This window comes from Schistocerca serialis, chromosome 2, assembly GCF_023864345.2.
Source record: "Schistocerca serialis cubense isolate TAMUIC-IGC-003099 chromosome 2, iqSchSeri2.2, whole genome shotgun sequence".
NCBI lineage: Eukaryota > Metazoa > Arthropoda > Insecta > Orthoptera > Acrididae > Schistocerca > Schistocerca serialis.
Window position 1 is genome coordinate 669,458,173 of NC_064639.1, and position 13,641 is coordinate 669,471,813.

Here is a 13,641-nt window from a genome sequence, read left to right on the forward strand (position 1 = left end):
TACGAGATTTTATTTTAAACAAAAACTTTGAAACAACCAATCTGATGACGTTACATGCGTGTATGGTGCAATTAGCGACTGTAATACACGCAGCACTATAGCACACTGGCAATGTTTTGGTCAGAGTATCATGGCAGCGAGCCACGCCCCCATGGCTTCAAAACGTAGTACGGCTGGGATACGTAGCGCCATCTCCCCTTATTCTTACCTCCATGTACGTCACCTACAGACGCCATTTTGAAACTGTCCTGCAGTTACGCTGTCTGTCGGAAGTGATGGAAACTTGGCGCGGCTCACTCAGGAGACGTCAAATAATTCATACGTAACGTTTAGCATTCGTAGCATTGTTTTCGGCTGAGAAAAAATGCGGTGCATTACTTTCTGGGCAACCCTTGTATGTCTTACTCACCTGCAATCGTTTCAGTGAAGGCAGCTCGACCACTGTAGCCGTGGGTCCCTCCGCTAAGCGCAGCTCACATGGAAATACCGCTGCCACACGGAGCTGTGAGACTGTTTAGGAGGAATGAGAGACGCGGGTGTAGTTGGTACTCCTTTATTGACTTGCCACTGCTGTGCTCTCCAGCAGCTGAGTTGTGTACAAGCAAAACCATTCCTCTCTTTACAGCTGTACAGTGCCGTAGAGTCTCATGGGAAGCGAAAGCATTGAAACTGACAACGCTAGAAACAAAAGCTAAATTTGAAGTCTCAAATCGCAATATTTCCTTGTTCTTCGTTCCCCGCATTTTGTTGTTATGACAAATGAAGCTTGCTCTTTTTTTTTTTTTGCAATGAAACAGTTTTAAGTTGTTCGATATTGTCAGTATAATAATAATAATAATAATAATATCATGAACATATTGACACATTAGAGAAGCGTTAGTAGAAATTACTTTCTTTATCCCCGACTCTTCTCGCTGTTCGCTTCCCAGAGACTCCACGAATTTTTACAAAGTCCCATGGAAACCATCACAATTTTTCTTTGAACCTTTTTCAATTCTACGCGAGGGCACATTTACATTGTTTTATTTTCAAAGTCGTGAAAATATAACCTAAGCTAAGAACATTCACCAGCATTAATGTACGTATAAAAGCATTATTCCCAGCGGCCTGGGCAGTGGCAGCTTACATATTGTGCGTTTTGGTTAGTACAATAACTGGGTAGTGGTGGTACTCTGCCTGTTTCTCCTACTATGTTGTGTGAAAATGTGAAAACTTTTTTTTTACGTGTTAAGGCAATTCAAAAGTGACGCGGATACGAATACAAAGCTCCACAACGAATACGCAATAAAAAACAACCTGTCGTCGCTTTCAGACACACCCGACCGGGACTACCGCTACTGCAAAATATATCGCCACACGCGCTGGCGTGCATTATTATTCACAAAAAAGTCTGTGGTATCACTCTTATTAAAGATAAAAACCTGACATTGAAAGTTAATTGAAACTGTTAATTTTACACACACGCACACACATATGTACGGTGCTGTCCCTTGGCGATCAGGATTAACTGTACACCGATTCGCATCGCGGCGCGGTTAGTGCGTATCACGCACCTCTAGTCCACGCCGTGCGGTGGCCCTTGATGTTCTCTCTTCGGCAACGAAGAGGGACGAAGAACTCCCGCCGTAGTTTGCCAGGTCACCGGGACTAGCTTACTGTAAGCAATAATACAGCGCAAATAGAGATTAGTTGCTAGCAGCCGTCTGGCTGCTGTGATCTCCCTATACGAATCACGTCGCTATGTACAAGTCGTTACGTCGGAAGTGCAGCATGTCTGCTCGGCCTTACAGAGTCGCCACATGTGCACAAATATACTTTCGTCTCTACACAGAAACTCTGCAGGACACTGTTCTTGATATCCCTACGTTTATGGACACTTTGCAGAACGTACAAACAGAATGGGAAGAACCTGATATTCCACTGTACCGTTTACACGAAAACCCGAATTCGGTTGAAACATAGGGTCAGATTAACTACAATTGACACCAGACTGCTGCAGCTGAACGCAAGAGCTTCTGCTTGCGCATTAGCGAGGCTCTTGGATAAAGATGTTGGAGGATATTCAAAGCTGCGCTCTGCAAGTAATGTCTCCTTTTATCGGAGAATACCAAGCGAAGTGTGTACATGGCGATAGGATTGTCCCATGCTGTGCTTTGAACAGATAAATCTGCTCGTGTGACCAGGGGAAATGAAAAATGGAACACTAAGCATAACATCCTACCACCCGTAATTTTCTTCTCTCCCGAGAAGCAATGAAAAAAGAAAGAAAGAAAAAAAGACGCCCTTTTTCTATAATGCATCTCTAGTGCTGGCTGTAAGCGCTGTTGGCATCAGTCACACATTTTGTTCTGTCTAGATATGATAAGACGTATTCAGTACGCTGCGTATGATCTTCAAATGAGTCTCACGACTGCAAGAGAAATTTTGTCCGATATATTAAGGCCCTTAAAGCTATTTGCAGTCTGCATGTGTAAGGACAACATCGACCATGAAATGTTTATACTTTTGCCTACAATATCGTGTTTTCATTCGTGCATCTACAACGAGCGGGAGGGAAATTGTCAAGCCTTGTGCGCAGATTGTACTGGCTGGTCCTTTCATTTGCATTAGCTGCAAGTGAGAAAGCGTGCGGGCCTCCCAATAATTCGATTAGCCATTTACAAAAATCAGTCCAATAAACAGCACTTTCAAGAAAGGGCTTTCTCAACAGAAACACCTGCAGGCAGTTTCTGACAATTGTTCATTTGGAAATGAACAGTTCCGTCCTGCTATGCCGTTGATGGATACTCTGGTTCCCTAAGGTTAAAGTCCGACTTGTTGTAGACGTTTTATAATGGCACAAAAGTTACGGATTGTAACAGTAAGAGCCGTCAAGTGCCCTTCCCAAACTCTCACATATGTTGTCATATTGGTATCACGTCAAATATAGTACAAGATACGCCGACACACGGTCACAGTACTGCCTGGTCCCCAAAAAGTTTTCATCGTAGCACTTTATCGTATTTCTCGATGCTGAGAGGCACCTGTCACTCAGTGTCCGGTGGCGGCAGTAGCTGAAGACACGGAGTAGCTGGACTGCGGCTGCCTGTGCCTGCACGGACCCTCTGGAGCCCCTGCGCGGTCGGCTACTCGGCGCCACACCACGACAGCACCCTGCGCCGGGGCGGCGGCGGCGGCAGCGCGTCGTCCTCCAGAGCGTCCTCGAACTGGCGCGAGCCGCAGGGGCCCGCGCCGGCCGACTGCTACTGCTGCTCCAGCGAGTAGTGCCGCGACCGCTTCCACAGGCTGCGGAAGAAGCCGCGCTTGTGCCGCGACTCGCTGCCCATGCCTGCAACACCACAAGTTACAGACGGTTATAAACACCTGCAGCACTAAAACATCACGCTAGACAGTGCAGTGCTGAAGCAATGCAACATGCGAATACTCGGCGTTGACCGGGTATTCGTGTATTCCGATCGCCGGCCTTGGTGGCCGCGCGGTTCTATGGGGTTGGGTTGGGTTGTTTAGGGGAAGGAGACCAGACAGCGAGGTCATCGGTCTCATCGGATTAGGGAAGGATGGGGAAGGAAGTCGGCCGTGCCCTTTGAAAGGAACCATCCCGGCATTTGCCTGGAGCGATTTAGGGAAATCACGGAAAACCGAAATCAGGATGGCCGGACGCGGGATTGAACCGTCGTCCTCCCGAATGTGAGTCCAGTGTTTAACCACTGCGCCACCTCGCTCGGTGAGCGGTTCTAGGTGCTACAGTTTGGAACCGCGCGACCGCTACGGTCGAATCCTGCCTCGAGAATGGGTGTGTGTGATGTCCTTAGGTTAGTTAGGCTTAAGTAGTTCTAAGTTCTAGGGGACTGATGACCTCAGAAGTTAAGTCCCATAGTGCTCACAAGGGAACCGCCCCATCGCACCCCCCTCAGATTTAGTTATACGTTGGCACAGTGGTTAGGCCTTGAAAAACTGAACACATATCAATCGAGGAAACAGGAAGAAGTTGTGTGGAACTATGAAAAAAATAAGCAAAATGAACAAACTGAGTAGTCCATGCACAACATAGGCAACATCAAGGTTGTGTGAGCATAGGAGCGCCGTGGTCCCGTGGTTAGCGTGAGCAGCTGCGGAACGAGAGGTCCTTGGTTCAAGTCTTCCCTCGAGTGAAAAGCTTACTTTTTTATTTTCGCAAAGTTATGATCTGTACGTTCGTTCATTGACGTCTCTGTTCACTGTAATAAGTTTAGTGTCTGTGTTTTGCGACCGCACCGCAAAACTGTGCGATTAGTAGACGAAAGGACGTGCCTCTCCAATGAGAACCGAAAACATTTGATCGCAAGGTCATAGGTCAACAGATTCCTCCACAGGAAAACACGTCTGTTATATTCTATACGATACTGGTGACGGCATGTGCGTCACGTGACAGGAATATGTTGTTGACCCACCTAACTTGTACACTTGGCGAATGGATAAAAAGATTCTTCTACCTTGCCCGATTTAGGTTTTCTTGTGGATGTGATAATCACTCCCAAAAAAGTGATGAAAACATAAGAGTTTGTCACATAAACTGCAACAAATGAATGCAACAGTTTCACAGTCGCACAGTTTTCCCGTGCTCTGTCAAAACATATGTTTTTAACGTTTTCAAATTTTTCCGTGTCTAGACCGTCTAGACCGTCAAATCCCACATATGTCCAAGCAAATCTGAACACGTCCTGGAATTTTGGAGAGCGGAGTTGATTATGTGTGAGCGCCTGAACTTTGGTAATTGACACGGACGGACAGACAATAATTGTCTGAAAATAAAAAATTAAACTTTTCACTCGAGGGAAGACTTGAACCGAGGACCTCTCGTTCCGCAGCTGCTCACGCTAACCACGGGACCACGGCACTCCTGGGCTCATACTATCCTTGATTTTACCTATCTACTACTCAGTTCGTATATTTTGCTTATTTTTTTCATAGTTCCACACAACTTCTTCCTGTTTTCTCGATTGATCTGTGTTCAGTTTTTCAAGGCCTATCCACTGTGCCAACTTATAACTAAATCTGAGGGGAGTGCGATGGGGAGGTTCCCTTGTCAGAGCCATTTGAACCATTTTGTATTCCGATCTTCTATTAGAAAAGGAGACAAGCGGACTGCGTTTGTAGTGTAATATCAAAGGAAGAAGGATGCAAGAGTAAGGTTCAACATCTGTTGACATCGAGGTCGTAAGAGACGGGTGTAATAGCATAGAAATTTCATTGACACGTATTCATGAAAACAGCATAAAATAATAAAACATTCAAAGAAACATACAATGGGCTTCAGAGTCTTTGTATTAAACGCGCAGGGATAATAGATCACGTCACTGGGAACGGAGATAATAGGCACCCCTTTAGTATTTACAGGCTCTGGAAGGATGCGATTTGACCAAACTAGCAGGGTCTGCTGGTCTGTGTTTGATTGACATTCATTCACTCATAACCACCTCACTAGCATTGACCCACACAATCACTCTATCTCACACGCCTTAACACAATGGAGAAAAGGTGAAAGGTGCCTATTTGAAATGAACATTTCCCAGTCTAATTCAGGATCACACATGTAAACAAAATATGTAACTCGTCTAGAAAAACTTATAACTGAGAAAATAACTGATTAATCTATTTCAATTCAAATTGTAGAAGGCTCTGTAAATGAAGGGAATAAATACCTTGAATGTAGTCACGAGTAATTAATAGAAAATATAAATGTATAATTGTAATTCCTTATTTGAGAGTTTATTCTTAAATGAAATAACAGATACGTACTAATATCGTAGTGTAATTACTGTTCTGAGCAGACATACGTTTATATATGTATTTTCAGTTTTTATACGTAAATTTTAATACTTAATTAATCAAAAAATGATTTCAAACAATTCAGAGGATTGTAAAAAAAAAAATTTTAAGAACTTGCCAGCAGCCATCAAAAGCTTAACAATCAATGAAATTCAGTTTAAGAGAAGCCTAAAGGATTTATTGGTGGCCAACTCCTTCTACTCCATTCATGAATTTCTCAGTAAAACCAGTACAATATAACTTCTGCACAATTTCAGTGTGTTCATTGTAAATAAGTATTATAATAGTTGTATTACACGTTTATTACCTTATAAATAAATAAATAAACTTTTTTATTTTAAATTAAGTGCATTAGTGTTTGTAAAATGACTCTTTCATGCAGTGTTCATTAAAAAATGACGATCATTTCACTTGGGACCTGTACAATGGTACATTAGCTTATTTGTTTTAGTTGTAAATATTTGTCATGTATTGTTGTTTTTCTGACATGTTCTACATACTGGAGGACCTCCTCACTATGGGTCAATTGGAATGAAAGTAAATCTAATCTAATACCTGGGACTGAAACATAAATAAAACGACACAGAATCCAAAGGAAAGGTACGGGAAAATGTGACTGGCTGACCACTTATAAAAGACTTGGATGAGCGAGTCAACTTTTCATCTCATTTAGAGCATCTCTCTAAAATCTTAGGACACATGTTGGACAAATCACAAAACCTCAAAACTCTAACCGTATCTGTCGTGAAAGTCATTTAAAATACTAAGCAGATCTGTCGGCAAATCTGACGCTGCCTTTTCGTCTGAAAATAAAGCACAGCCTGATGAAATGTGGCGCACGGTGGTCTGTACTCCACAAGCACCATACACTGGAGAGTCCTCTCGCCAGAACAAGAAGTCGTGCATCATAGGGCTGTGGCCTATGCGAACACAATTAAGGAGAAACTTGTACAGTCTGTGTGGCTAGACGGAGCTTATTGTCTGTTACTTCCAACTACCCATCTTCCATCGACACATGACTCTGAGCCTCAACAGTTAGATGATAGGATGCACGTGGATGGCAACTGAACTGACATGCCTCCTTGGCTGCTGCATGCACCGTTCTTTTTTCCGCTATATCCATGAACCGTGACACCTAGCAGAAAGGTATCTCCTCCTCCAGCTTTTGTAAATGGAGAAGTGTTTTGGATATCCTGGAATACTTTACTGGCTGGATACAAGCGTTGCAGGGACACTCAGGGAGTCAGAACACAGAAGGAATTTGGCAGCTACAGCACATCTTATCTCCTTCTGCGCCCTCGGGATCGAGGATAATTTGGCATCGTATACAGTGAACTTCGGGGGCAACAGAATCTTGAGGACACGATCAGGGAAAATAATAGAGGAGCTAACAGAATCCTCTTACTTAGACCCATCCATGAATATAGCTACATAGTTGCAGTGCTCATTTAAAATGATGGAAAATATCATATTAAAAACACAAGCAGGAGAGCAATCTCTCCTGTCCTGCACTCAGTCCAAAATTACTCTGGGCCCCTGCAGTCAGTTAAAACCCCGGATTTGAGCCTGTATGTGTCCTATACCACGTGACTTCAGCAGACACTTGTATTCAAAAAAATGTTCAAACGTGTCTGAAATCTTATGGGACTTAACTGCTAAGGTCATCAGTCCCTAAGCTTACACACTATTTAACCTAAATTATCTTAAGGGTAAACACACACACCCATGCCCGAAGGAGGACTCGAACCTCCGCCGGGACCAGCCGCACAGCCCATGACTGCAGCGCCCTAGACCGCTCGGCTAATCCCGCGCGGCAACTTGTATCCCAAATGGCGTCAATAACCCTGGACTATTGGTAAAGAGGCAATCCATAGTTGGATGAGCGGTGGTATGGTATGCTGGGGAAGTGGGAGTAGCGAGGAATGTATATGATCGACACACCACGAGAAGCTGCCGCCGGACTGGAAGTCTCGATTCACCAGTCTCAGCACGCAGATGGGGTATAGGGCTGGTCCTGTAAGCGCTTGTGACCAGTCTGATCCTTTCATGGTGTACAGCATCAATTGTCTTCAGGTAAGAAGGCCTCACTGACCCGTACAATGTGCATCCATTCTGCCGGTCGCTGTGACCGAGCGGTTCTAGACGCTTCAGTCCGGAACCGCGCTGCTGCTACAGTCGCAGGTTCGAATCCTGCCGCGGGAATGGATGTGTGTGATGTCCTTAGGTTAGTTAGGTCTAAGTCTAGGGGACTGATGACCTCAGATGTTAAGTTCCGTAGTGCTTAGGGCTATTTGAACCATTTTTGCATCCATAATCCAGCAGCAATCGCACAAAAGCCCTATAAAACTGGAGCAGACGCGCCCTGTCGACCACAGAAAATTGACAGAGTGATTTTCCACAAGAAAAGCATACAAATGTCTCTAAGCGGAGAAGGAGAGTCATGAAACTTAAATTTTGCTCGACCCAGCCAGTTCCTCGCAGAGCAGATAACTTGGTTAAGGCCACACATTGTACATAAGCACGCAGCAGAGTGTCTATGCCCTGCGGCCTCTAAGGGGCATAACCGATAGAGAAGGACGTCTAGTGTCGCCAGGAAGCATCATCGAACATTTTGTCTCCAACAGAAGTTGTTCCGCATGACATGATCTATCACCCATAGACATTTGATGCAAAGTCTTTGAAACACCAAGAATATATACAAATAGGTAAGTACAGCACCCAAAATAAAAAACAAAGTATGCAAATTGCACAATTCACTATAATATTGATTTAACTCAAAACATCATTATAAACAATATTTTTAGTTTCACCTCCAGGCCACAGGATGAATAAATTCTTGAGTGGGCGATGTGGCGGTGAACCAATAGGATTAAGCTTGATGGAAATGGCTTCAGGCATTACAGAGATGCTGATATGTCATTGTATTTGCACACCTCCCCATCCTCCCTTCCCCTCCCCTCTCCCCATAATCCAGAGGACGGAACGTCATCGGGATTGTCACCAATGAGAGCCTAACTACCCCCAGAAATAAGGGTTCGATACTAATATCGATCGATAACAAATATCTTTACTTACCATGGCATGTCACTCCCAACCCACCGCTAGAGGTTGTAGTTGTATATTAGTCCCACAGTATTTTTATATAAAGTTATACAAATAATGAGTTATGTATACACAAAATTTAATAGAAATTGCTCCAAACGTTCCTCAGCTACGTTTCTATGTCGTCCCATTCCATCTCCACCGCCACCTCTATCGAAGGTAGACAATTCTTGTTCGCACATTGCTTCTGCCCACATAGTGAGTTGTGTACCAAGTTTGTTTGAAATCGATGCATTGGTTTAGGAGGAAATATGAATCATGCATACACACATACATTCATTTCTATAATATATACACAGATTACGCAGGAAAAAGATGAAAATACTTTTACAATAAAAGCAGCTTATTCTTGTAATTTGTAGTGTGCTGAATCGTAATACGCTACCACCCACTTTTTTTTTACAGTATCGGAAGTCTAGTTAGGTTGGGAGATTACTGGGGGTCACGTCACCGAGGAGACGTGCAAAAGGCCATTGGACGCCCTTTAGGGAAGAGAGAAACGAAGCCAATGGTCACATAACACCTGTTTAATAAAGGCGTATTTTGATGTTAAGACTGTAATGTTAATACTAATATGGAGTACAACTTGTTCTACAAGGTACTGGAAGCTGATTTTGTAATTCATATACCGATTTGTGGCCCCAAGTGCTCCAGAGTTGCTTCTACATTTTCTGGGTTGTGTTATCTTAGCAACGTCAATGAACTGTTTTGACCGAAAACATTGAAATTACGAAATGCATACGAGTCAAAGCGTTCACTAGCACATGTGAACATCCCTCTCAAAAATTAAGGTAAGCACCTGGCTGGAAGACATATACAATTATATTACTGAGAACATTCACAGCTACATTTGTGTTTAACGATTTTTCAGCATAGTAAAGATGGCTGTGGCTGACGGTCGTTGTATAATGCCATGGAAACAAGAAAGTATTTCAATGAATCACCAGGTCGTTAGCTCTAGGCGATGAAATCTACTGACAAATAACTCGCTAATAATATTTACTTGTTTACTGGCGCGTTGTGAAAGCTTTATTCCATTAACATTACGTAGACAATCATTTTACATCACTGAAGTGCGTTTCTGATTTTATGGTATGTCATCGAAGTGTTACAGGTTTTTCTTTTGTATAAAAACAGTACGCATGTTACAAGAAATAGTTACTACTATTGTAAATTAAGGCTATAGATTACTTTCGGTAATATTTCTTGCTGCTTACTTATAACACATCGCATGTCACCATATTACTTCACAGAGTAACAAAGGCAAAGAGATTCTTTTTTTGGAATATTTTGGCAGAGTTAAAACATACTCAGAGCATTCGTTAATTACGTTTGACAATATCCTCCACGAAGATTTTTGCTAGTGTCAACCCTATAAACACGATGGGGAGCCGAACGACGTTTTCTGTGATGTGTCGTAAGTAGGCAACAAGCAGTGTTTTGGAACCAACATTTAACAGTTAACTCCCAAGAAAAGTACATACTCGCTATGATACGTGCTGTGACCTCATTTGGCAAATACGCAACACTTCGCAGTAATTTCACATCGGCATCACCTAAAACAATAATTCCTGTCATTATTGATCCTCGAACGTCATGTGTACACCCCCATCCCTCATCACCACCGCCCCCCCCCTTCCCCCCAACTCACACCAAATATCAACTTCACTTTTTCCCAATCCTCTTTTCACCGACACGTTCGTTATTTTATGTTTCCGTACAAGTACTGTGTTTGCCGTTCAAGATCTGCATGGATCGTATTAGAAGACTACGGTCCCTTGCAGATCAGATACCGGGTGCTTATAATTAAATTTTAGCTACTCACAGAGGTGCGTTGTGGGTCGACATTATCGTATGACAGCGAAACTTGGTAGATGTGCTAATGCGTTACTGCGGAACCGATTTACACTAAAAAAAAATCCAACTGTGGCCATCAGGTGAAAATCTGGCGCCACTGTATATTGTTCGTATGACTGTATGACATCCACGCTGTCGTTTTACACTATAAAGTGAATGAACAGAACGCTTATCGAGAAGAGAGACCGTGCGCTGTTAGTGAAACTGTTTTATGTGAACGGCAGCAGTTATAGTGCTATATTGAGAGAGTATCGCCGACTGAAAGGTCTGAAGAGCGGCCTCATGTCATTAAATGGCTTAAAGAAAAGGATAATAAAATTCGAAAACACAGGTGAGTTTAGTGTGGCACCTGGAATAGGAAAGCGTCCTATCCCGGTAGAATTTCTTGACGAGGTTTCTCTTGCTGCAACTCACAACGCAGCATGTGCCCCGGTTAGTGCTAGTGCTCGAGCAGTGTCACGAGAATTGTCCATCCCGTCGTCGACAGTACTGAAAGTTTTGCGTTCGATTTCACACTGGTACCCGAACAAGATCTAGACAGTGCAGCAACAGAAACTTCATGATGAGCAGCAAGGTTCTGAATTTGCTGTTCGGTTTCGGCCACAGATCGAAGTTGATGGTATGTGGCTGGGCAATGTTCTACGGAGTGAGAGGCACATTTTACGCTATATGACGCAGTGAATAAACAGACCTGCCAAATTTCGGGTACCGTCAAACCGTGTGTTCTTCACGAATAGCCACTACAGTCACCACATATGACTGGTGTGGATTCACAAGCACCTTTACTTTCGGTCCGTTGTTGCTTGAAGAGAATACATCCAGAGGGTTTGTCGGGTGCAGCGTGACGTCTCCATGTTATCGCAGTTCTTCGTACAGCATGCGATCCCTGCTTTGGAAGAGCGCAGCTGTGTGGAAACCACTGCTTTCATGCAACGAAGGCAAACACCTCATGTCGCTCGCCCAGTCGAAGATCTGCTTAATGCAATCCTCCAGCAACCGGTTATCCCAAGAGGTTTACCAGATGGACAGCTTGCAAGATTACCTGATATGAATCCATGTGACTTTTGTCTGTAATGGTATCTAAAAGAACGCGTCCACCAGGAGCACGTTCGGTCTCTGTATCACCTGAAAAGCATTGTACAGGAACGCTGTACTGCTTGTCTCCTGGAGCAGACACTTCTGCTATAAACTTTCGTGAAAGTGAACTTAATTTATCACGAAAAACTTTGTTACGAGTTAGAAAGTGCCATAAACTTCATTGTTCAAATGTGTGTGAAATCTTATGGGACTTAACTGCTAAGGTCATCAGTCCCTAAGCTTACACACTACTTAACCTAAATTATCCTAAGGACTAACACACACAACCCATGCCCGAGGGAGGACTCGAACCTCCGCCGGGATCAGCCGCACAGTCCATGACTGCAGCGGCTAGACCGCTCGGCCAATCCCGCGCGGCTGCCATAAACTGATAATGACGAACTTTCTTTACAAAAGTGTTACGAAAAATTTTAATTAAATGTGTCATGACCTACAAAAAACCGTTATATGGGAAACTAATATCTATGATCATTGTCATTCTTAGAACAAATGCTCTGATAATTTTTTTTCCTCACTTCTTCTTCCTCTTCTACGATTTCTGATGTATCTTGAGCGTGCTGGAGGCCAGACGTGATTGCTGTAAGTGTAATTTGGTAATTTGAAGCAACCTAATTTTGTACTCTCTTTTTGTAGTATTTGCTAACCCCACCAGCTTACGCTTTAAGAAGTGCCTGTGAATATTTTAAATAACAAGCGAGAGGCGCAGATGCTATTCGTATTGTTGTCGGCCATCTTAAGACGGATAACGTTATTTCACTATTTTGCTGAACCGATTTGTAATATCAATTCAGACTTGTTTAAAGAAAAATACTAATAATACTCCTTCAGAGTGGATAGGCATTTTGCTTAATTTCAAGGAATTTTACGTAAAAACATTGTGCTTGTTTGTGCTGATAGAATCTGTGGCAAAGACGATGTTTTGTCAGTACTTAAACAAAGCAAATATTTATCGAGATAAGTTTCAAATATTATGAGATGCTACGACGTAACCCATGTTAGCTGGGTATTTTATTGAAGAACTATATTTGGTATTTAATAAAAAGATAGCCCTGAGAGCTTATCGGTCGGAACTTAAAGCTCTAACCACCAAAGACAGTTTAATACTGTGTGGTTGTAGTTTGTGCGTGTAGGTGAGACGTATTTTCTGATAAAGCAGATGAACGATTAATAGATTCTTACCAATGAAGAGAACCGCTATTAAGTATGTGCATGCTGCTTCAATTTAAAGTAAATTTCAGAGGTATGTATTTTAATACTTCAAGTGCTCGCAGATTGTTTTCAGTGCATATTTTGAAAGCTTCACCTAACGTATTACGCAAACAATGTTAAACAAGGCCCACATACAAAGATTTACTGTACATAAACAAGCTTTATCAGATTCGTACGATAAGTTTCACAGCGTGTGCATCTCTTTACAAAACATTAATGTATACAGACAGACATTCTATACGCCACCACACGGTATACAACACAACACGTTCCGCAGATTCTACCAGAACTACTGCGAGATTTACGGTTGCAGTATCTTGGATACGTGGCCTATGCTCATACTGAGCAAACTGTGTAAGCGGCGGTTAATAATAAAATCAGTATTATGTCTTTTTTCATTTGTTTGACCTCTTCCACCCACATCCCCTTCGTACTGCATTCAGTATGGAAACATTTCTATACGACTTTCCTGTATTCACAGTGCCAGATTTGCGACTTGTGGCCAAAATTGGAACTAATTTGTTTTCCATCGTAAATCGGTTCCTCATGAATGGCTTTAGGATACCT

At 42.8% G+C, this 13,641-nt stretch overlaps 1 protein-coding gene across 1 annotated transcript in view; it reads right to left on the reverse strand.

Annotated features, from left to right (window-relative positions):
- Positions 1 to 537: 537 nt before the first annotated feature.
- Positions 538 to 13,641, reverse strand: part of LOC126456318 (uncharacterized) — a 1,428,646-nt gene continuing 1,415,542 nt past the window's right edge. Inside the window, exon 17 of the mRNA XM_050092069.1 lies at positions 538 to 3,328. Coding sequence (XP_049948026.1) covers positions 3,243 to 3,328 — 86 coding nt within the window. The 3' untranslated portion in view covers positions 538 to 3,242. The remainder of the gene's footprint in view (positions 3,329 to 13,641) is intronic.